This window comes from Phocoena phocoena, chromosome 1, assembly GCF_963924675.1.
Source record: "Phocoena phocoena chromosome 1, mPhoPho1.1, whole genome shotgun sequence".
NCBI classification, from domain to species: Eukaryota; Metazoa; Chordata; class Mammalia; order Artiodactyla; family Phocoenidae; genus Phocoena; species Phocoena phocoena.
The window spans coordinates 56,230,635-56,256,545 of NC_089219.1; the positions used below are offsets into that span (position 1 = coordinate 56,230,635).

Sequence of the window (25,911 nt, forward strand, 5' to 3'; positions counted from 1 at the left end):
TTTCATTCTTTTTTCTTTATTCTGTTCTGTGGCAGTGATTTCCACTGTTCTGTCTTCCAGGTCACTTATCCGTTCTTCTGCCTCAGTTATTCTGCTATTGATTCCTTCTCGTGTATTTTTCATTTAAGTTATTGTATTGTTCATCTGTGTTTGTTCTTTAATTCTTCAAGGTGTTTTTTCTTTAATTCTTCCGGGTCTTTGTTAAACATTTCTTGCATCTTCTCAATCTTTGCCTCTGTTCTTTTTCTGAGGTCCTGGATCATCTTCACTATCATTATTCTGAATTCTTTTTCTGGAAGTTTGCCTAACTCTACTTCATTAAGTTGTTTTTCTGGGGTTTTATCTTGTTCCTTCATCTGGTACATAGTCCTCTGCCTTTTCATTTTCTCTATCTTTCTGTGAATGTGGTTTTTGTTCCACAGGCTGCAGGATTATAGTTCTTTTTGCTTCTGCTGTCTCCTGAAGGAAATATTCTTTTAAAATGTTGATCTATAAGTCTTTTAGAAAAAAGTGATCTAGAGTTTGTGAATCTCTTATTCAGGTCAAAAAGTGAATACTTTCAAAGAAAAATGACTTCAAAACGCTACAAGTCTAAGTGTGCTTTTCTTAACTCAGTAGAAATGGTTTCATTTACATAGAAAAAGACCAATAAGTGACAACTTTATTGGCTGAATTCTTATTAATGCAGTGATAGAATGCTATGATCTTTTCCCTGGACTGGTCAGAAAACCAGTCCCTTGCATGTAGCCCTGTGGCCTTAAGCAGCAATAGATGCAATGGGAAACCTTTGTTGGGTGCTAAAGAGTATATAGAGCACTTTTCTCTTAAGTCTTTCATGGACTCTTCCCAGTGTCATTAGTCGTTCATTTGTCTAACAAGTATTTATAAGGGGTCTGCATTGTGTCAGGCATGGAGTTAGGTACCAAACATGGTCCTACCATCATGGACCTTACAATGTGATGTGGGAAATCGTACGTGTAAACAGGAAATTTCAATGTAATGTGTTGTAAGTGCTATGTTAGAAGACATACATATGGGACCACATGGAATTTTATCTGACTTGGTTTTGAGAACTTTGATGGTTTCCTGGGGGGAAGTGCTTTCTATGTAGGGGTCTGAAGGGCAATCAGGGTTGTTCAGTCAGGGAGTCTTAAAGAAGCTCTGTGTCTGGACTTAGAGAGAGAATGGAGAAAGCAGAAGTGGTGAGGGCTGTCTCCAGAGGCAAGTAGCTAGCCTTAGAATATGGAGGTCCATTGTTTTGAATACCTTAGACTGAGGGCTGTGCGAAACCCTTGGATGGTTTTAAGCATCTGTATCACATAATTGGATCTGCACTTTAGAAAGCTCAAATGTGAATCAATTTGCTCAGTTCTTTGTCTCATTTTTCTTGTCTCTAAATTGAAATGGATAGTTTACCCTTTACAGCTTCTTCCATCTATAATATTCCACAAATTTCTGCTATTATGGAAAAACTTAATTCCATGCTGACTTAAGATCTCTTGGGTAGCAAAGCGTGTGATTACAACTAGTGCTTAAAGAGGTGGTTTTGTGGGAAAAGGAGTGGGTAAGAGTGGGGACAGGAGGCTGAATGGGTAATATATCATTTCCACTGGGAAATAAAGAAACAGAAAGGTTATGCAAATTCCTCTGACAGTCTCCTGAAAGAGAACTGGTGGGCTTTAGCCTCTCAGCAGACAGATGGAATGGCACCTTGCCCCACTTCTAGTACGGATGAAATCTGATAGTTGTTTTCCAAAAATTAAAGTGCTACATACTGAGATATTTACTGATGAAATGATATTTGCTGATAAAGTCTGGAATTTGCTTAAATTATGAGTTTATACATATAAAACATGATTGGCCATGACTTAGTAATTGTAGATATAAATGATGGGCCCAGAAAGTCCATTATATAATTTACTTTTGTATATGTTTGAAAATTTTCATAATAGAAAATAAAAGGTAAAATAATACTATAAAAACGCTCCAATTTATTACTCAAGTTCTTTATTTACTTTTAGCACAAACGGAGAAAGTCAGACTCTCTCATTTGGGTGTATTGAAATAAATAGACTCAGGACTGCTGTGTCATAAACAGTGACACTGTGCTTTAAATTTTGTATCAACTTTGGTGGCTTAAAATATTCCAGACTGCATTGAGATTATATGGGCAGATCAAAGAAAGAATTACACTTCAAGGAAGGGGCAACTCTTCCAGGGATTTTGTTGATGACATGGGCAAGGGCTCTGCTGCTCTGGGCTTGATCCACCCTGGAAGACAGTCTCTGGATAGCAGGGTGAGGTGGAGAGGTCACTGGTTTTGAAGTCAGGCATGATAGACTCAGCTATGTTATCAGTCGAAGGGCAATGACAAGAAATAACAAAACAGATGACGTTCATTGAACTCTCACTGTATGCCAGGCACTATGTTAAGCTCTGTGTGTACTTTATATCAAGCAATTCTAACAGCTGCCTTATTAGTTCAATGCCACTATTTTACAGATTAGGAAATCGAGGCATAGAGAGGCTATATATAATTTGTCCATGATCACATAGATTTTACATAATTCCCAGTAAATGTTATGATAAATAAATAACTGAAATCCAGTGGTCAGGTTGCAGTTTGTATCCCAGTAAGGATTAATTTTGGATGCACGTAACAGAAAAAAAGCAAAATAACAGTGGCTTAAAACAAAATAGTTTCTTTCTCACCTTTAAGAAGTCTAGAGATAATAGCTCCAGGGCTGCCATGGTTCTCTGGGGATCAGAGTCCTTCTATCCTGTTGTTTCACTGTGAAAGTCTTCCATCTTCAAGGTCACCTCATGGTCCAAGATACCTGCTGGAGCTCCATATTCAACCAGAAGAAAGGGAAAAGGAATGGAAGAAGGGCATACCACCCATCTTCCCTTTTAAGGATGCATACCAGAAATTGCACACATCATTTCTACCTATATTATAATGACCTTTACTTAGCCCCATGTATGTACCTAGTAGATTATAGAAAACTTGCATGTGGCAGGTCCAAGACGTGAAGACTGAGAAATATGTTCTTTATATTGGGTTGGCCAAAAAGTGCCTTCAGTTTTTAAGTAAAAATAAAAGACACATTTTTCATTTTCACCAAGAACTTTATTGAGTAATGTATTCACCCATTTGTTCCACTACCTTCTGCCATTTTCCAGGCAACTTCCTAATTCCATCTTCCCAAAACTTTTGATCTTTTTGAGCAAAGAACTGTTCCAGGTGACTTTTACCGTCTTCCAGGAAATTGAAATGTTTTCCATTAAGAGAATTTTGTAAAGACCTAAGTAAATGGAAATCTGAAGGTTCAATGCCTGGTAAATACGACGGATGAATCAGAACTTCCAAGCCAAGCTGTAACAGTTTTTGCCTGGTCATCAAAGAAACACATGGTCTTGCGTGATCCTGATGAAAGATTATGCATTTTCTGTTGACTAATTCTGGACGCTTTTCATTGAGTTCTGCTTTCAGTTGGTCTAACTGGGAGCAGAACTTGTTGGAATTAATCGTTTGGTTTTCCGGAAGGAGCTCATAATAGAGGACTCCCTTCTAATCCCGCCATATACACAACATCACCTTCTTTGGATGAAGACCGGCCTTTAGTGTGGCTGCTGGTGGTTCATTTTGCTTGCCCCACAATCTCTTCCATTCCGCATCATTGTACAGTATCCACTTTTCATCGCCCGGCACAATTTGTTTTAAACATGGAACGTTTTCATTATGTTTCAGTAGAGAATCGCATGTGGAAATAACGGTCATGAAGGTTTTTTTTGCTTAACTTATGTGGAACCCAGACATCAAAGTGATTAACATAATGAAGCTGGTACAAATGATTTTCAACACCTGATTTGGGTGTTCTGAGTGTGTCGGCTCTCTCCCGCCTGGTATAACGTTGATTGTTCTCAATTAATGTCTTGATTTGACCACTATCAACTTCAACTGGTCTCCCCGACCGTGGAGCGTTGTCCAGCAAGAAATCTCCAGCACTAAACTTTGCAAACCACTTTTGACACGTTTGGTCAGTCACAGCACCTTCTCCATACACTGCACAAATCTTTTTTTGCATTTCGGTTGCGTTTTTACCTTTCTTGAAATAATAAAGCATAATATGCTGAAAATGTTGCTTTTTTCCTTTCATCTTCAATATTAAAGTGGCTTCACAAAAATTCACCAATTTTGATGTCTTTTTTTTTAAATGCACGCTGATATGACAGCTGTCACATACAATCTAACAAAATTGTTTCAAATGAAGTTAAAGACAGCTAAGTGCTACTAGAGCCATCTTATGGAAAAAACTGAATGAACCTTTTGACCAACCCAATAAAACTGTGCTACCTGTGCCCAGCTAAAGATCAGGGGTTCTGTTAGCATAGAAGATGATAATGAATATTGGAGATCACTAGCTATCACTGCTTAGCTCACACTCAGCTGCATTTCAGAGCTCTGGTCTCCTTGGGTATGAAATGGATATGGTAATTCTTCTCAAAAAGACCTTTCATATTTAAATGCGTAAATATATGAAAAACCCAGGCACTTAATTTAGAGCTTAGGAAATGCTAGTTCTTTTTCTCCAGGTAGATGTGGTCAAGTGGGCAGCAGTGGTTGGGTGCCCAGGAGACTCTGCCTGGAGACTCCGCACCCCAAGAACTGGCTTTCCCTGCATCCGAGGTGGTCACTACTTTCCTCTTCACCACCATAGAGGATTTGCCACGTGTTCGAGAGCCCGGAACTTTTAGGCACAATGGGGTTACAGAGGATAAGCATCTGTATTTTAATGATCTTGAACATAAAATCACATATAATGAGCTCAGAGCCAAACATGGGAATTTCTAGGATTTAGGGAAACTTGCACTCCAGTGTAGATTTTCACCTGACCTTGGGGACCTATTTACCACACAGAACTTTTCAGTCTGTTTTACCCAAGAATGAGAGTAATTGAGCACAGGGCCAGCTCATGGTAGTCTGTCAGCATCTGTCCAGGAAGCTGAAGTTTCCTGGCTTGTAAGATGACAAATAAAAGGGACAGGTGCTTCCATGAGTTACTCTTGAAATGTATGTGTAACACTGTCATACCATGAGCGTGTCCTTGAAAAGTCAAGGGTGAGTTGAATGTTAGCAGGTGGAACTGTGTTTTCAGTGAGCTCACTAAGGAACCCCGTGGTGAATTTTCCTATAAGCTAAAGATGGCCTCCCAGACAATTTTTTGCATTTTCATTCATTCAATTAGCAGATACTTATTGAGCACCTACTGCTTGGCAGGCACTGTGCTAGACCTGGCAGTACATGGTGAATATTACCTTTACCTACCAGAGTTGCTTAAAATACCTGAATTATAAATTAACAAATAAAATTCTTGGGCTAACATATAGTCAAATAATAATATTTGTTTCATCAATTCTAAAACAGCTTAAAAATATATTAACATTTATGAAATCTTGAAGCATCTTAAATTGATAGTATGTCATGTGTCATACGTGACCAGTAATATATTTTTTTAATGCTGCAACTTAAACTGGATGATTCATAGATTTGATGAGTAGGGCTTTTGTGTTTATTATGTGCTTTCATGTACCTTATTTCATTTGATTCCTCCTGTGAGGGAGGATGAGTAGTCCACTTTAGAGAAAGGGAATATGGCTGTGAGTGGTAAGCCGACTGTAGAAAACTTGATGTGGCAGGTCTAGGACTCAAACATAGTTGTATTTTTTCCTCCAAAGCTAGTGGTTTTCCACCATACCTTGATGTCTCTTTAATCTCCTTACACACATACAAGTGTGAACACAATGAAGGTCAAACTTCTTTTAAAGCAAGGAGCTTGCTTTTAATGAAAACAATGCTTTTTTTTTCCTTTTCGTGGTTTAAAACTAGGCCAAACTATAGCCACGTATCAATTTTCAGGAGCACAATATAAAGTCTTCTAACTCAGATGGTTACAAAACAAGCTGCTTATTGGGAAGCCACATTAATTAAAACCATTCAGGTTTCACTGAGCAGAACCCATTGTGGGGTTAGTAAACCAAGAGTAGCTCCCATAAGGCACCCAGACCATTTTCACGGGCCACACTTAGTAAAGCAGGTCAGAGCCAAGGAATGACCCAGATGTCCTCCAGCTTTTCACTGTGACCACTGGAATTACCTCTTATGACTGGTGCAGGGGCCAAAGCATGATCTTTCTAGACGGTAGTTTGAATCCCAGCCTATAGCTAGCTGTGTGAGCTTTGGCAAGTTATTTACCCTCTGCAAGCTTGCCTCAAAATAAGGATAACACCTTTGCAGGGTTGTTGGGAAGGTGAGAGTTAAGGTGGGTTAGGTAATTGGCAAATGGTAAGTAATCAGTGGCAGTTATTTTTATTACTACTAGACTAGCGCTTCAGGGAGGCACAGGCTTCAGGGTATTGAGTTATCTTTAAGAATATGCCCTGCCTGGAAAATTTGTCCTGTTTTCTGGGAGACCCAGTACTCCACCAAGCACCAAGAACAGACCACCTCAATCCTGAGGAATATTTTAGGAATAATTGAGACTTCTATTCATATTAGCTCACTTCGTTTTTTCCAGCATACTTCCTCTTCTTTTTTTGTGTATTGCTGTATGTGTAACTCTTGAGAGCTGCCACCATTTATGCATGCGTTCTATGGTAAAACCTTGATTAAATGGGACTTAGCAACTGAAACACTTCAATGGCCATGGTTTTTCCCTCTGGGCTTCATTTGGAGGAGAAAGAAGGAAATGACAACTCAAGTGCTGAGAAAAATAGGAAAATTTAAGAACTAGAGAGAATCCTGTAATTCAGCACTTTCAGTTTTACTGCTAAGAGGAAGAGAAGCAATCAAGGCCTCTCTTCTGATTCATAATAGAGTTAGGTAATAATAGAGTCAGAAGAGAATTCCCAGTCTGTTGCTCTTTCTTCTGGACTGCGGCTTGAAGATATGGCTTTGGCATCTCTCTTGATGTTGTTATTCCTCCAGGTTTGCCACTACATTACAGGTCTCAAATACATATGCCCACAGGGTTGACAGAGTGGGGAAGGCTGGGAATCATACACTGGGAAGTGGTAGTGAAGTGTGGCACTCAAACTGGAGCCTGTGTACCTTTTGTAAAGGCATCTAAGCTGAAAAATTTTTTTAAAGTACAGTACAGGGGCTTCCCTGGTGGCGCAGTGGTTGAGAGTCCACCTGCCGATGCAGGGGACACTGGTTCGTGCCCCGGTCTGGGAAGATCCCACATGCCATGGAGCGACTATGCCCGTGAGCCATGGCCGCTGGGCCTGCGCGTCCGGAGCCTGTGCTCCGCAACAGGAGAGGCCACAACAGTGAGAGGCCCACGTACTGCAAAAAAAAAAAAAAAAAAAAAAAAAAAAAAAAGTACAGTACAAACAAAACATGTCTGGGGCCAGATGTGGTCTCCTGGTCCCCAGTTTGAATGCCTTGCACCATCTATACCCATAGGCCATATTCAGTAAGGAGATAATTGAATCATGTAACTCAGGCATGTTGCCAAAGAAAGTTTTAGTACTATTCATTGATTTATATCAGTTGAAGTGAAAATTGAAGAAGTTAATGTTAAAAAACAGATCATAATACATTTTACAACAGAGGATAGAAGCTCTGCCCTCAGTTACAGTTTGGTTAGCCAGAATTCTTTGTTGTCTAATTATCCAGGTGAATTCAGATGTCACAGTGCGTAGGACATTCACACTGGGAATTCACCAGTCTAAGTACTGGAGGTTTTTTTTTTTTTTTTTTTGCGGTACACGGGCCTCTCACCGCTGCGGCCTCTCCTGTTGCGGAGCACAGGCTCCGGACGCGCAGGCTCAGTGGCCATGGCTCACGGGCCCAGCCGCTCCGGGGCACACCGGACCCTCCCGGACCGGGGCACGAACCCGCGCCCCCTGCATCGGCAGGCGGACTCTCAACCACTGCGCCACCAGGGAAGCCCAGTACTGGAGATTTTGCCCTACAAGCCCAAAACAATATTTCAAGAAATAACATCTTACCATGTGCTAAAAACTGATGTTTTCCAACCTACTTCATTTTTATGAAAATAATAGTCATGAATTGCTGTTTATTTTATAATCCACTAGTAGACCACAACATGTGGTTTAAAAAAATCACTAGACTGGGTGATATTAATACATTTTTAAAATTTATTTATTCATTAATTTTAAAATTCAGCAGGTACTTTTATCAATATCTCATGAGTATGAGATTCTCTTTTTGGTGTCATGGGGGTACAGACATAAACAAAACATGGATTTTTGTATTTAAGGAGTCCAAAACCTAACAGGATAGACATGCATTAAAATATCTAAAAACTCAAGGCAGAATAATCTCTTCACATTATACATAATGCTTTTATATTATCATAAATCATAATGACAATAAATCTCTTAAGTACATAAGACAGATTTTAGCCTAATTTTAAGTAGGAAATTATGTTTTTGAAAAAGTGACATAAAAATAGAACAGTGATACTGATAATAGCTTTTGTTAAGCACTTACTATGTGTTAGGTACTAATTCTCACTACAACCTGATTATGATGACACTATTATTCTCATTTTATAGAGGAGAAAAGTGAGGCAGAGAGGGTAACTTGCCTAAGGTTATAGAGCTAATAGTCCATGGAACTAGGATGCAGTCCTGGGAAACAAGGTGCTAGAATCTCAGTCGTAAGCAATGTTTTATAGTTCCTAGAGACAAAAAAGCACAGATCATAATCCCAGGTAGGTTGTGGTACATATTCATCTTCCAGCACCACCACGAAAGTTGTGCGACATCTGCTGTGACAGGAGAGCACTTTGGGGGTGGAGGGGGTGGGGAGAAATAGAGTCTCAAATAGAGCCTCTCTAACATTTCTCAGTGTGGATAATGTTCACCAAGTTAATAAAAGTGACTGAGTCAGCAATGGAAAAGGCAAAGGGAAGGAACACTCTCCCAAAGAGGGCATCTAGTCCTTTGGCTGTGCCCCATATGTGATGTGATATTCTTGAGATAAAATAAATTATGGAACAATCTTGATCTTGGAAAAACAGAGTTTGACTCTAAATGTTCACCTTGGATTTTACCAGTACCACCTCTCTTCTTTAAGCCTAAGCTCTCATTCAAAATCACATAGACAAGTTTCCATTAATATAGTCCTGGAGAAAATAATACTTAGCCTTTATTGAGCTCCTCCCATGGGAGGAAGTCGGACTGTCAGTGCTGAGGATAGAGCTGTGCCCAAGCCAGACCACCAATAGTAATAATAGAGAGCACTTGCTAAGTACTCACTCTATACGTGTTACATACTAGTTTAGTTCTTACTTCAACTATATAACGATGGTACTTTATTATACTTTATTTTATAGAAGACAAAAGTGAGATCTTTGTGGATCCGCGAACTCTTTGTGAATTTGATCTTTAGGATAGTAAAGAAAATTTTAGTGTTGAAATTGGTGTATTTAATTTAAGCCCTAAAGTAATTTTTAAACTGTTGTAAATTAATCTAGTTACTGTATTTTCCTGCCTTATTATTTCTTTATATCCCTAATTTTGTAGGGTTATTAATAGTTATTCTGATTGGTTGTATTTATGTTAAATTAAGTGTAAATATAAAAAATAAAATGGTCTCTGTATCCCACTCATGTTTTTCTTTAAATTTGTAAACTGGGTAAATAGATATCTCAAAATACAAAGGCCTATGTTTAATCTATCATTTCTTCCAGCAATATGTCTGCAACTCTGAAAAGTTGAGCAAAAATAACTGAGTGCTTTTTTTGAAAATAATAATTTTCACTTTTCAAAAATGGTCTTTTCTAAATTCTCTTAATCCAGGGTATAAATCCAGTATTTGTCAAGGCACACGATAGATACTAGGTATTTCCTCTCCCTGTGGGTCAGTAATAAAGGAGAAGGAAAGGTGCAGAAAAAGATTATTTAAAATGTTATTGGAAAAGATTTATTTACTAGACCTTACAGAGTATTAGTCAAGTATCTAAAATAGCTCAAACTGACAGATTGGGAAAATTGAAAGTATAAAGTTTGTGTTTAAATTTTATTACAATTTTAACTGCCACCACTGAAGCTGTTTGATCTTGTAAATGAGCATTAACTGTGATTTGTGATTTGGGTCAGACCACATGTTCATCAGATAATGCAGTTAGGAAAGCAACTGATCAGATAATTTACCTTTTCAGAGGGACTGGAGGGATCTAGAAGACAGCAAGCACTCTTGGCTTTTACTGATTTATCCCCTTCCTATAAGAATTTGCATTTGAGTGATCCTTCAACAGGAAAATGACTCAATCCAATTAATTTATTTTATGTAGACCTGTGTAGAGCTAGAACTCCCAGGAAACTCATTGGGTCCCAAATGATTTAGACTGAGGTCTCTTAGATGCTATAGTTTGATTTGTGTTCTTAAAGATATCATAATAATAACAACAAGAGAAAGTCATGAAAGGTGAAATGTCAAATCTAGGTTTGTGTATGGGTTTAAGGAAATTTTACATGCATGTACTTTTTTCTTGTTTTGGTGATGAAACGCTGTCAGATGACTTGAAAAGCACCTCAGTCATTCCAAATCTTAATAGGGAAAATGACAATTTTAAGCCAATATTTTCACCTGAAATGATGAGAATGAAGGATACTTTTGCAATCTTATTATTTCAGGTGAAAATGGGCACTTGGTAATTGCATTTTGAAACTTAACAGAGTTAAATCCACGTTTCATAAGGCTTGAAACATACAATGTTGAGGTCCTCTTTAAGAATACAAAATCACAGATATAAAATTAGGTGCACAGCCTTGAAAGGGACTTCTCCAGAAAAAGGGCACTGACTCTTAAGGTTCATTAACTTCTCAATAAATTCTCCTCTGATTAATTAGTGTCGGCTCTCTGTGCCCAGAATTATGAAAAAGGGGGGAGGGCCCTAGAAAGAAAATCCTCGTCTAGCTTTCTTCCCACGCATCCTCCCCAAGCCAGCTGAGTGGTATAGACCTTTCCCCAGGTCCCAAGGTAAATGATGTCAGAACTGAAATTGCACCTGATTCGGCCCCCCGCCCCCCGCCAATTTTGTCCTTCAACAAATAGTTACTAGTCACATCTACTCACTAGGTGGAATGGGCTCTAACTGCCTTCTAGCGTTAGGATAACCAGGTCTTTCATATCTCACTTAGGGATTTTACCTATTCTGGGAGATGTGGGCAGTGCTGCTGTTTCTTTCTGTCCTGGCACACATATAGCCTGGGGTAATATGCGGTCTTGTTCTGTTCAGTTGAGTTACAAGTCAGTCCTCCAGGACGGCAACGGTAGGGGTGGCTTTGACTCGCCGAATCTTCCAGCATGTATAGGCTAAGTTATACAAAATGGGCGTGTCTGGAGCTTACCAAGAGACCCTGCCCCCTCGTCCCCAAAGCTTACCAGGCAGAGACACCCAGCCCCTTTCTTCTTTACCTCACGTGCGCAAACACCCTCTACCCTAGCGGTAGTAGTCCCCTCCCCCTCCCACCCCGCCCCATTTTCCGCCTTCAGCCCCCCCTCCCCGAGAATCTACCCTCCCTTACTCCCTCTTTCCTTCCCTCCCCGCGGGCCAGCCGCGCTTGGAGCTGCCCTGCCGCGCGGCGGGGCGACGCGGTGACACCTATAGGATTGCTTCCGGGCACTCCCCAGCCATAGGGGGGCTGGCCCGGGTCCGGAGCTCTGCTGGGCCGGCGGCTCCACGGCGGCTTTACTGGGGACGCGCGCACCCGCCCGCCCGCCTGCGTTCTCCCTCTCTCCCTCCCGCCCTCGCGCCCGGCGCCCAGAGCCGCGCTCTGCCCAGGGCGGTGGCTTCGCCGCGCCCCGCAAAGCTCCTCTCCGGGGGCCGCTCCCTCTTTCCCTCCTCTTTGCGTCATGTGGGGCACTTGATGGTTTTTGTTTTTGTTTTTCCTTAAAAAAAAAAATCCTCCTTTAGCCCTTTCCACCTTCCACCTCCCCCTTCGTCTCCCCAGGTTGATATTTTTTTCCTCTTCTGTGAGCTTGCCCATGAGCCTGCTCGGAAGCTACCGGAAAAAGACCAGCAACGATGGTTATGAATCCCTGCAGCTGGTGGACAGTAACGGGGACCTAAATGCAGGGAGCGGCGGGGGAGGCGGCAAGCTGAGAGTGAACGCCGGGGCGGCAGCGGCGCGGAGTCCCGCCCGGCAGCCTCAGGACCGCGCCAGCACCATGGACAGCTCAGGTAGCGCAGCGGGCGGGCAGCGCCCCGCTGAACTCTGCAGGGGCCTCCAGTTGTGGCCCAGTCCACTGACTCCCAACCCAGTCCGGCTTCGCAGAGGACAGGATGAAGGCGAAGGCACCTAATACCACCAGGGTGTCGCGTCTCTAATTTCTGTAGTCCGGGGAGCTAGGAAACGTTAGATCGGTCCGGAGGCCCAGTGACCGTAGCGATCGCCTCTTAATCTCTCTAGGCTGCTAAATACACCAGCTGGGGGCGGGGAGAGGAGGGGAAAGGGGAGGGGAGGAGTGGACAGGATAGGGGAGGGGGTGGCTCGAGGAGCGGTTGGGAAGGGGGCGGGGAGAGGCAGCTGCTTTCACTACCCAGCTGGATGAGGGGAAGAGGTGAAGGACGAAGTGTGCTGATTGTTTTTGCAGCCTGCTGATGGTATTTATTCCAATTATTATTCTCGTAAAGCTGATGTTATTTGCAATTCTGTAAAGCTCTGCCTCTTCTCTACTCTGCTGTCTGCTAGGTTTAATGCTGTTACCTTTCTTGAGCAAATTTTACCTGGGATCTAGAGCCCTTTTACACAGCTTTTATGATTTGCACAATGAAATTTTATTTCATCTGTTGTTGGCTTTGATCTTGTTTATACTTTTGCACTGAGTGTATTAATATTTCATCAACCTCTATATGTAAGGAAAATGGAAATGCCTCTAAACTTTACATCTGGGCTTGCGGCCGTCTTTTAGAAAGCGTTTTAGCAAAGTTGGATTTTCTCTTGGAAATGTTCTTCTGGCGATTTCCATAGCATAGCAGTTATTTAATATATCCATGTTGGACCAGAAATGTCATTATAGCTGTTTGCTTACCTTTTCAAGGAACCAAGATAGGAAGATTGTTTATATAAAGATAACTTATAATTGAGGTGCTCAGTGGTTTGTTCTATATTGGTAACTTTAATACTGGACAACTGAAAACTCCAGAGGAAAGATTTGTGTTGAGTTGTTTGGGCAGTCATGAAACCAAACTGAATTTAATTCCTGCACTTTGCAAACAAATGCTTGTTTCTTTAAATCGTGTAATGGCTCTTCTTGGGCTACCATTTTCTATTTTCCTCATCCTATAAGTGGGATGAAATATTGTCCACAGATGTTCAAGTGTCCAGGCTGAAAACTAATTTTATCCATGTAAGCTCCTATTGAAGTTAAATAAGGTATTGGTGGTGTGTTTTCTCAGTGCTATTTTAAATTAAAGCTAAAATTATTCCCTAAGGGACTGATGATTTCAAGGGCTTTGGTACTGGGGTTGTACATGGTTATTTGATTTATGTTTTTCCAAATCTGTGATATATCAAACCATCTTTTGACTGGATGTGATCTCCTTTAAATCTTACAAAAAAGATTCATATACTCTAAATGATGCTACTGTAATCCTTTGGGAACATAGTGTGCATATAAACAAATAACCGAAATGAAAATGAACATTTCCAGATGAGTATAGAGGAGCCTTGCTTCAGGGAAATGAAATATGAAATTCTGAACATTTCAATTTTTCATAGAGATTTTCATTTTAAAAATTGGAATTTTAAAATAAGTATGTTAACATTGTAGAATAAATTCTACATATATTTCCTGAGCCTGGTTATATGCCAGGCACTGTGCTAAGCACTGTAGGGAAGACAGTCATAAATGAGACAATTCTGACCTCTACGGGGCCATCGTACGATAAGGGCTGTAACTTGAACGCAGAGCAGCTTATGCTAAGTTCTGGAGTTTTGGGGTTTTTTCCCTATCTTCACGAAATCAGACTTTTCCAATAGGTTTAGAGAAAAAGAATGAATTGCCTTGATAAATTGTTGTAATGAAAAAGCATTTTTATTAATAATACTGTTATCTCTAAAGTGCTTTTGCTAGGAGTTGATTCTTCAGCTTGATCAAACTAGCACTATATGAAGAGGCTGCAGGGATCGCCATCCACCCCCTTTAGGCTAAGAGAATATTGTGGCTTTGTTTCAACATGCATTTCGGGAGAATGCTGTTTGGGTGAGGGATTGAGAGTGGGCTTTCTTGTAGCGGGTAGCAAGTTTCATTTACTAGAGCAACTATATCTGTCCTGTCTAATTATAGTTCCTTCTTCTAAGATTTTCAAAGAGTGGCCTTGTACAGTGTAAATATATCCATTTGTTTAAGATATTTAATTAAACTCATGGATCACTTCTAAACCAGCAGTAATCTGCCCGTTTATTCAACTGATTGTACTGTGACATGCTGGATAGGACAGGTGGTTCATGGGGCTTTTGCTCTAACGAAAATGTTTAAGAATGAAAAAAATATGTCAAGATCCCTTAGAGAATTTAAAGCTTAGTCTTAACAATACCTTACATCTGTATAGCTACTTATAATAGATAGGACACTTACCTTATTTCATTTCCCCAGAATTCTATTACATAGGGTAAGCAGCATGTGTCTGTGCCTAGAGACTTGGGATCAAACCTCTGCACTATTGTTACTAGCTGGAAAACCTAGAAATGTTTAAGCCAGTTCCCTTTTTATAAAACTAAGAACATCATAGTTGTTCTCACCATAGAGCTTACGTTTGAGGCTTGAAACAACATGAGAATACCTTTGCAGTTTTTCTTCTTTTTGCTGTCTGTGCCCTTCCAATTTATGAGATGAGGAAAGTTACTCTTACAGATGGCAGGAGACTTGTTCAAGGTAAAATAGCAAGTTAATGACAGCCAGATTCGAGTCTTCTGACTCTAAGGTCTAAGTTTTTCCCCATTGAACTAAGCTATCTTTCTGTGTAGGCATAATATCATTGTTGAAATGGAAACAATATTATCTACTTTGATTTTTTCCTGAGATGTTCAGAGAATTTAATGACTTTATAAGTCAACAGATTCCAGATAGATTCTAGAACAGCCCCTTTGCTGGATTTGTCTTGCAGAGCTGTCTGCCTGTCCTGGCTCACTTTCTCCTCATTTTTAAAATTAATTAATTAATTTTTGGCTGTGTTGGGTCTTCATTGCTGTGTGCGGGCTTTCTCTAGTTGCGGCGAGCAGGGGCTACTCTTTGTTGCGGTGCGCAGGCTTCTCATCGCGGAGTGCGGGCTCTAGGTGCGCAGGCTTCAGTGGTTGTGGCGCGCGAGCTCCGTAGTTGTGGCTCGCGGACTCTAGAGTGCAGGCTCAGTAGTTGTGGAGCACGGGCTTAGTTGCTCTGGGGCATGTGGGATCCTCCCGGACCAGGGCTCGAATCCATGTCCCCTGCATTGGCAGGTGGATTCTTAACCAGTGTGCTACCAGCGACGTCTCACTTTCTCTTCATTTAAATTATTCTCTAGAAGAGTGTCATTCAAAGGTCATCCTCTCATATCCCACATGGCATTGCAGCTATACCAATTCACTAGCTCAGAAACTTCATACTTCTCCTGTGTGCATTTTGCCTTCCACGGAAAGTAGAATCCACAGAAGTAGAATGCCCAATCTTGAGTCACTAAAGTGTTCCAACATAAGGCTTTACTTACAAAGTTCATAATGACAAGTCATAAGACAGTAGGCCAACTAAAATCCAGATTTTAATGGGATTTAAAAGTGTAAGGATGATGAAGAATGCTAAAATGTTTTCTTGCCTTGTATGAATCTGACTGAAAACAAAAATTATCTTTAACAAATACTATTCCAGGTAGTGTTTAAACACAGCACCCACATTTTTAATCTGGCTTTAACTTTATGAAACATTTACTTGGATAACTTCACAATTCATTGAAATATCATCAGCATATATGTACTAATATTACTTACTTAGGAATACCTGCCCATTTAAGGGTCTTGAAGGTTGAAGGCAAAGTTGATTCACCCAACTTATTTAGTTGTGGCTAAAGTTTGAATGACTCTGGATAACCATTTAAGGATGCACCTGTGTCAAATTTCAAATGCTTGGAGACTGCCATGTTTCATAGACTTAGGAGAATCCATGTAGCCTATGATATACACTTTCTGTGAGGAAGCTTTCACTGCCTTCTGAGGCAGTACCTTTGGACTGCTCTCATTGGTACAGAGTACTTTCTTTTATCTAGGCAAAAATCAGCCTTTCTGCCCTCTATGTTTCAAAATAAATCTAACCCCCTTCCAAAGGTTTTTCATCAATTTTTATTATAAAAGTTTTCCATGCTCTTGGCTAAAAAAGAATAAAAGATTTCATAAAGGAATAAAACGAAAAATGTAGAAATGTACCTTCTCCCTCCCTGATTTTTTAGGTCCTTGCCCCAGAGATAACCCCTATTGAAAGTTTGTGTAAACAAATATAGGGCTTCCCTGGTGGCGCAGTGGTTAAGGATCCGCCTGCCAATGCAGGGGACACGGGTTTGAGCCCTGGTCCGGGAAGATCCCACATGCTGCGGAGCGGCTAGGCCCGTGCGCCACAACTACTGAGCCTGTGCTCTAGAGCCCGCGAGCCACAACTACTGAGCCCATGCACCACAACTGCTGAAGCCCACGCACTTAGTCCGTGCTCCCACAACAAGAGAAGCCACCACAATGAGAAGCCCGCACACTGCAACGAAAAGTAGTCCCCACTTGCCGCAACTAGAGAAAGCCCGTGTGTAGCAATGAAGACCCAGAGCAGCCAAAAATAAATAAATACATTTATATAAGAAACTCCCACCAAAAATATATTGTGTATATATATGTGTGCTTATATAAGATTAAAACTGTAATAAAATACAGATTCAAACTTGTAACCATGTACCTTTATATACAATTGTTCAATAATGTTTAATGATAAAAATAGCTACAATTTAACGACTACAATCCAGACATTGTGCTAAGCATTGTACATATGGTATCTTATTTAACCCTCGTAAGAATTCTTTAAGGTGGGTGATAGTTACTTTCCTCTTATAGTTGAATAAACTGAGGCACAGAGAGGTTCAGCAAGTTGCCTGAGGTTACACAGGCTCTACTCATTCTATATTGAGTAAAATTCCATAGAGAAATGCCTATAAGATTGCAAATGAAGAACTTAGTAGTAAATGTTTCTATCTGCTTCTTTCCCTGAGGTAAGAAGAAATAAGAGTGTCTGAGGGAGCTGAAATAAATGTAGTTGTTTTTCACGTTGAATCTCGTGAAACAAGTATCTCCTTTTGTATTAAATATAACATAAAGAATTTTAAAATGCTGAAAACTAAGGAAATAGAGCAAAAACAGTATTGGATAAGGCTTATTAAATCCTGATATAACGCTGAGAAAAGAGTATAATTGGTGCAGCTTCATAAATTTAAGGAACAATATCTTGCCAATGAAAATGAGTCCCTGCTGCTCTGGGAATTAGGTCCAGAGCATTCTTAACTGGACGTCCAAAGTCCCCTGTAGTACCTCTGAAAGCCAGCCCAATAGAACTTCATGCGCTTTCTTTACTGGTAGGTCCCTTGCCTCCCACCTGCATCTCTGCTTCTGCATACACTGTTCCCTCAGCTTAGGCCAGCTTATCCCATAGACATCTAGATGTCCACTTTTCCAGGTTATCTCCTACTCATTCTTCAGGACGTGGTTTCCATAATCTTAAACCCTATAAGCTGCATGAGATGGAGCATTCTCCATGCTCCTTCAGTGGCTTGCACGTCCCTGTCATAGCTGTCATCACATTGAGTTGTGATATGTTGCCTAGCATGTCTCTCCATCTAGACAGTAAGTAAAGTTCAGAGCAAGCCTGTCTTATTTACCTTTGTATTCTTGTCACTGCTTGGCATTCATTAGGAGCCTGATAAATACTCTCCAAATGAATGAAAGCATGAACGGAGTTGAATTTTTAAAAAGGGCATTTATAATGAAATATGCCCATCCAAACCTAAAAATAAGCATACAGCTAGATTTTCACGGAAATGAGGCCAGACTTGAAAGAAATGAAACTGTTGGCAAAAAGCTAGACCAGTTCAATAATGAGCATTTTTCATATGCAGGGATACCAGAGGGGAGAGAAGGATGATTAATACATAGTCCCAGACTCCCAAGAATTTTCTGATGTGTAAATAATTAGCTTAACGAAAGACTGCTTTGATCAAAAAAATGCAATCTATTGTATGATTCATCAAGGCGACTTTTTCAGCAGAAAAACAGAAACACTAAGTGTATACAACTAAAAAAATAGACTAACAATAGATGACTTTTCTCTGTAGATCTGTGTGTTTCATCCGTATCACAAGGTTTGAATCTTAGCCACTTTCAGGTTTAGTGTTAAACATTTTTTTGGTATCACCTTTGGCCATGTGTAGTTATATACAAGCTTTATGGTGACTTACTGCTTTTTATCACCTGTACTCATCTTGAACTCCTTTTGGAAAGAATCTATAATTTTGAGGTGGATTGAAGAATCCTGCAGTTTAGATTGTACGTTTCCTTGTTGCCAAAACTTGTAACTCAGGAAAAAAAATAAATTACAGTTAGTGTATATTAAACAGTTTCTCTTGAAATCTACTTGGAAGCTTTCGACAGAGCAGCTCAGTGTATGAGAATTAGTGCTTCACGGTCAAAGGAATTAGGAAATTTCATGACATGTGTTAAGAGATCTGGCAGTTTCTGTTACCTTTAATTGCTTTACCTGACATGTCACAGGCTATAGTCTAGATCCAAAATACCTTTTTTTTTTTTTTTTTTTTTTTTGCGGTACGCGGGCCTCTCATTGCTGTGGCTTCTCCCGTTGCGGAGCACAGGCTCTGAACGCGCAGGCTCAGCGGCCATGGCTCACAGGCCCAGCCGCTCCGCGGCTTGTGGGATCTTCCCGGACTGGGGCACGAACCCGTGTCCCCTGCATTGGCAGGCGGACTCTCAACCACTGCGCCACCAGGGAAGCCCCAAAATACCTTCTTATTTCAATAATGCATCAAAGCATAATTTTAACTGGGGATAGAAATTAAAATTCAGCTGTGTGTGGTGTTACCAATGAAATAGCCCCACCACAGAAGCAATCAGATGACCCAGTAGCTTCTGTGCAGTGTTGGGTTTGCATGTGCAAAAAATTCCTGTTGGCATGTTGCAACTAGTACTCTACCTGGTGGCTGGCAAGTTTGTTTGGCATATGTTGTAAGCCATTTCCTGATTTTAGAAATATTATGCTGTGAAAGATGTGCACGCTGGAATTGGGCGTATAAGTGGTATAATAAGAGACAGAGAAAGTGTGAAGGGGGTACAGAAGAAGAAGCCATAATTTGAACCAGGAGGACTAGGGAAGGCCACAGTGGAAAGTGATGTTTGAGCCAGATGTCAGTAGGTGGAGAAGGAAAGGAGAATTGTTTGGGGCTGAGAGCTAAGACACAGTGGCCTCATCATGCACAGTATGTTGAGAGACCTGCATTTAGACCTGGAAGCTGAAGCCCTGATGGGTGGGAAGTGCTCTAGTGGATGGCACTGGAAGATAGGTCCGGGTGAGCTTGCTGAGGAGCTTGGACTTTATTCTGTAGGCTGGGGGAGGTCGCCGAAGGTTTGGGAGTGGGGCTGAGGCAAGCCCGACTTATCCAACAGGCATAGTGCCTAGGGACCACAATAATTTTAAGGCCCACAAAAATGTTTTAATTTCAATTTCTTTTAAAAACTGGAATAAATAAGTAACAGTAAGGAATTCATCTTTATATCAATGCAGTAAAAAAATATGTAAACTTTTTTTTAAAATGGGGGAATGGGCACAGGAAGGCAGAAGTGCCCCAGGGCCCACAGAGTCTCTTGCAGCTCCAGAGAGGAGAATGTAGTGTGTGAATCCTGAGGATAATTTGCATCTGTGTAAGGGATGGAGTCCATCTGTGTTTCCTACCTGTGTCCTGGCTGCATTATATTTTCTTGAAGTGCTGGTTGAAAACACTGATTCCTAGGCTCCGGGAATTTCTGATTTGCTAAGGAGGGAGGAGGTGTACTGAAAGAGAGAGCGTATACGCCTGGAGGACAGGGAGAACAGTTACTTGGCAGTTTAGTTGATGCCCTGAGAAATAACTAAGGCCCGAGCCAGGGCAGTGCTAGTGAGACTGAAAGGAAGAGGCCGCTCCTGAAAGCATTATGCAGAAGTGCGGACAGGCTGACAGCTGACCGGATGTGGGGCGGGAGGCCTAGAGAAAGCTAGAGATGATTAGCCTGGATGGCAGCAGGAGAGGAGGTAGTATTTCCAGTCTTTGCTAGAAGTGGAAAATGTGACCAACTGGTTTTCTCTGCTGCAGATGCACCACGGGCACGCGTGTGGCAGGGCTGAATATGCTGTCAGCTTGGCACAAGATTTCACCAGGCTTTCAGCTCTTTGGTAACCTGCCCATCAGGCTGTGCAGATCTCCAGGGCAGTGCTGTGGAGGGGCAGGAGGCAGGAGCAGAGCCTGTGTTTGCCTGGAGGGAGGAGTAAGGTAATCGGTGGAAATGCTAGAACCGAAGCTTTGTGGCACTGGGCTGAGTCCAGGACCGAGGCTGGAGGCCAGGACTGAGGCTGGAGGCCAGGACCGTGTAGGGTAGCCAGCCTGCCCTTACTCCCATTCTCACTGGATGAGCCCTCGGCTCTGGTTCCTTGCCTGGTGATGGAGGCACAGGAAGAAAGCTCAAACACCAAAGAAACTTGGAAGATGATTACTGCAGCAGGAATTCTCGGTCTCTATGGAAACAGACAAGTGCCTGAAAAAAAACCCTGACCCTAGGAATTCTCCAGGTCTGCTTGTACCAGCATTGGGCCACTTGAGCATTGCAGCACAAGTCCTAGCAGGACAGAAGCCCTCATTTCTCCTTTCTCTCTCCTCCTCTGCAGCCCTTCTTCCCTCTCTTTGCTTCTTTCTTTCTCTTTCTCCTTCACTTCCGTCTCCAACTTCCTCGTCTCCCTCTTTCCTCCTTTGCCTCTGCTACCCTTCTGCTCTGTTGTTCTCTCTCTTTTCCCCTTTCCTGTCTGGATCTCCTCCCTTCTCCCCAGTCAGTGAGTCAGCATGTTTTGGGAGACTTGGAGCCCCATACCATAAGAAGTGTGTGGATGACTGTAGTTTTGGGGTGTGTGTGTGTGAAACTTAGATCCCAGCCTGCTGCATGTGGTCCAATAGGTGTGAACAGTGGTGTCACTTTCCGGTTTGGGTAATTGCATCTGACCTACCTAAAATTTCACTTGCTGTTGCAAAGTATTCCAGGCTGTGACTTGGTGATGAGAGGTTTCATAAGCCTCCATCCCAGAGGTAACTGCATTTCATTCAGATGAAGGAAAGAATTTTTCTTCCTAATTTGCAACTAGGGAGTGCAAGATCATAGCTCTCCATTTCCCCCTCCCTGTCTCTCCTACCTCACCCCTGCAGGAACGCAGATCTTTCTCTTCCCCTCTGCTACTGCTGAAGCCTAGATCAATTGCTGTGTTTTCAGTCTTTACAGTTCAGTTTGCTGGTGCTCTTGCGTAGGGGGGGTATTAGGGAATCATGAGTCAGAGATCCCAGATAGAAGCTCTGGCTCTGTCATTTGCAGGCTGTAACCCTGGGCAGGTAATTCAAGTGAGAACAATCATACTGACCCTGCCTGTTTCACAGGCAAGGTGAAATGAAGCTGATAGCATCGTGCAGTGAATAGCCCTTCATTTATTCACTTCACAGTGTCTGTGGTCTGCCTGCTATGTGCTGGTACTGTTCTAGGCACAGAGGTACAATGCAGGATGAGACACAATCCAGCAAGCAAAGATAAAGGATTATATGGAGTGTTAAATGCCATGGAGGGGACCAGAGTGAGAAAGGATAACTCAGGGTGGTGGAGGCCAAGCCAGCAGCAGGGCCCAGGTCTTCTGACATATCGGAGTGTGACAGAGATTGCAAAGGAGGAGGCCTGAGATCTTCGGCACCCAGTGACCAAGATGTGTCAGCTACTTTAGGAGAAGACAAGCTGGAGGGATAGAACAGGAAAAAATTAGGTTTTAGCTGTTAGGGAAATTGGCTTATTAGGTGCCTCAAAAAAGTATAGCAGGATTTCGCTTTAATTATTCGTCTTAACACCCAGCCATTAAACCCCCTCCCAGGGTAGGAGGCTGGCTTTGTCTCTCGATGTGCCAGGAGAAAAGTGTCTCCGTTATGCCTCTCACTGGTACACACAGCCTGGCAGGCTTTCACGCTGTCTTGTTTTGTGAGCATTTGCAGTCCTAACAGAATACATTTCTATTTCATATGTTGCTTTGTTTTCAAGTCTTTGCGTGAGAGCCGGGCTTCTTGTCTCAAAAACCAAAACCAAACCAAAACAAAAGCCCCTGTTTTTGTTTATAGCAGTGGTACCTGTTTATGAAAAGAAAATTTAAAACGATTCAGAGAGTGGTATAAAAATGAAAATAAAAGTCCACATTTTTTCTCTCAGCTTTTAGTTTTACTCTCCAGATATAATTAATATTAATGTTTTCTTGTATATACTTAGAGAATATGCAAGCATATGGAAGCTTATATACAACCGCATAGACATGCAGATCCCTGCACACCCATATACACATACACGCATTCATATGTAATGTATACTTGTATATCCTGGAATCTTATACGTGCTGTTATATAACTTGATCTTTACTTAATACTATATCTTGGATAACTTTCTACATTAGTACCTAGAGATGTAACTCATTTTCTCTAATGACTGCTTTGAATTCCACTGTCCAAGTTCCTCTATTGATAGGCAGTAAATATCTTTGAACATAAATTTTTGTATATTGCATATGTGGTATACCTCTGAGATAAATTCTTAGAAATGGCATTGCTAGGAAAAAGAGCCTATTCATTTCACATTATGATAGATCTTGCTGCATTGCTTTCTAAGAACCTTGTACCAACTTAGATTTCTACTAACAGTGTATGGGATTACTTTTTTCCCCCACATCCTTGTCAAGGCTGAGTATTATCAAACTTCTTAATTTTTGGCAGTCTCATGAATGAGAAATAGTGATAATGCTTTGTTTAAAACTGGCATTATGGGGCTTCCCTGGTGGTGCAGTGGTTGAGAGTCCGCCTGCCGATGCAGGGGACACGGGTTCGTGCCCCGGTCCGGGAAGATCCCACATGCCACGCGGCTGGGCCTGTGAGCCATGGCCGCTGAGCCTGCGCGTCCGGAGCCTGTGCTCCGCAACAGCAGAGGCCACAATAGTGAGGCCCGCGTACAGCAAAAAAAAAAAAAAAAACTGGCATTACATGTTGATACTTCCATGAGTTATTTTTGGTTTTGGAAATGGGGTTTGAATACTTTTTATTACATAGGTAATATATATCCAGGGAAAAACAATTTAGAAAATGCAGAAAAGCACACACACACACACACACGCACACACAATAACTGATAAACTTGTTTTTCATGGATGACCATTATTAACATTTTGGAATTGATCCTTTTGTCTCTTTATCTATGTGTAAAAATATGAATGAAAAGATTTTCTGTTACCTTATTGGCTCTCCATTAATTGTGGCTACTGTCTTCTTGTAGAATGCTGCAGTATATCAGTGGAGAGAGCACTGGAGTTGGAGCTAGTGATTGTTCTAGATTCAAGTTTTGAAATCACTGATTAGCTTTGTGACCTTGGGCAGTGTCTTTCTCATCAGATTGTTAGGAAAATCAAATGGGATAAGGTATAGAAAAGTGCCTAGTGCATTCCCTGCCCTAGAGTAGATGCTTGATAAGTGTTGGCTGCATCAAGTGGTTGAAGCTAAGTGAGCCCATGTTGGGAATATTTTATTATCCTGAGTTTTCTTCAAAGTGGATTATTTTACTTTTTCATTTTACAAGGTTCTGAGGATTTTCTTTGTTATATTCATTCTTGGATTGTTCATAAGCTTTAAGACAACGTGTGGTTACCATGTAGTCCTCATAAATGTGTAGGGTTGTTATCAACAGAACTCTTGGACGAGGCGGTCAACAGGCTTGATACATTATAAGGTCCTCAGGACAGCCCAGTTGAAGGAGAATTTTCCGGGTGGAGGATGAAACCCAGGAACTTTCCAAGGATGAAAGGAATCTACTGTTTATGTTCTAAGCATGATTAGTCATTGCTTATATTTATTTATTTATTTATTTTTCCCAGTATTGCTACAGAAGCTAGTTCATGTAAAGCAGTGGTTCTCAAAAATGTCTGGAGACATTTTTGGTTGTCACAATGTGGGGGAAGAGTTGTTCCTGGCATCTAGTGGATAGAGGCTAAACATCCTACAGTGCACCAGACAGCTCCACACAGTAAAGAATTATCAGACCCAAAATGTCAGTAGTTTTAAGGTTAAGAAACTCTGATATTAATGGAATGAATATATTGATTATGAGTTAAAGGTAGTGAACGTGGTGAAGTATGCATTCATGGACCCATCAAACTAATGGTACCGGTCAGTGCTAGGCAACAAATTAAACCATACCTGAAAGGAATTTCTTCCTGGCTGCAAGAAGGTCCTTTGCTTTTCAGAAAGATGGTGTGGGAAAGGCCTAAGTTATAAAATGGTTCTGTCTGGCTAGGATTATTACCTGGAGGCAGCCGAAGTCCTAGAAAGTTCAAGTTTGTATCTCAGTCTCTAGAAGAGCATAGAAGACAGTATTGTGGTTAAGGACTCAGATCTGGATCTGGATTATATCCTGGGCTCAAATTCTGCCTCTGCCACTTGTAATTTATGTGATTCCGGTTGTGATTTTAGGATGAGATTAAGAACATCTACCTCACATGATGGTTGTAATGATCAAAATGGTGAAAAACATAGGATGTTTAGAACAGTGTCTATCTCAATACAATGTTCTTGTTATTTTTAGTTCACTACTGTTACTGGAATCTTGGAGCCCTATGGATTATCTAGCTTAGGGTTTTCATTTTGATTAGCACTAGATTCCTTTTTCAATAAAGCCTTACCCAGACTCTTACTGTATGCAATACATGGAAACAGAGCAACTCTGGTTAGAATAAGGATGGGAGGCTGGGGTACTGCTTTCTTGGGACCACCTGCCTCTTCTGCCCCAGCAGTGGTTTCTTGTGTGTAATTCCAGAACCTGGGGCTGAGTAGCGTCCCGCTTGACGACGACTGAGCTCACCTAGTCTACTCATTTTGAGAGTGAGGGAACCGAGGCCTGGAGAGAGGAAGTGACTTAAAGGGGGGATAAGGCAAGTACACGAATCAGTCTGCTGTGCATGTACCAAGCACAGCAACACGCACTGGGAGGGAGTTGAGAGAAGACAGAGACAGACTTCTCCGTGCTTGGGTTTATTTAGGGCTGGTCTTGAAGGATGAGTAGAATTTGAACATTTCAGATAAAGTAGGAAAGAATATTTTCAGAGGAAGAAAAAGGTGATAAAGGGATGGAGGAAAAATCATTTAGAGTCTTTTGTGAAGGCTCCATGTCTTAGTGAATTATCTTTGGTTGCAAGTAATAAAAGCTATTTCAAAACATGCTAATGGAAAACCAGAGGAAGGGAGTTGTTGTGAAGTCACAGGCTACCTTCTGAGTCCCAGGGTCAGAGAGTGGAGCCCTGCCTCATTTGTGCCTGGAGCTCCAGAGCTGAGAGCCTCCCGGCAGCCCTTCTCTCTAGTGCTTCACGGTTCTTGTTTTGCTTCTTCCTATGAGTTTGCTTTATCCTTCATCCTCTCTCTGTAGACCAGCTTTCTGGTCTTCTCTTTGTAGGTAGCTTCCCCAGAGCTCCCAGTTTACATGTCACTAATTCAAGCATTCAGTCTTCACTGATCATCCATCTCTGAATCCCAAACTCTAAATTTCAGGAGAGAATCCAAT

At 41.4% G+C, this 25,911-nt stretch overlaps 1 protein-coding gene across 2 annotated transcripts in view; it reads left to right on the forward strand.

Moving 5' to 3' along the window:
• The window catches only part of DNAJC6 (DnaJ heat shock protein family (Hsp40) member C6), a 152,417-nt gene that overhangs the window by 48,816 nt on the left and 77,690 nt on the right, over window positions 1–25,911 (forward strand). Inside the window, exon 1 of one of the 2 annotated variants that reach the window (XM_065875311.1) lies at window positions 12,026–12,221. The exons of the other annotated variant lie outside the window; for it this stretch is intronic. Within the exon in view, the coding sequence (XP_065731383.1) occupies window positions 12,026–12,221 (196 nt within the window). Of the gene's footprint in view, window positions 1–12,025; window positions 12,222–25,911 lie in introns of those variants that run through there. 2 annotated transcript variants of the gene reach the window in all.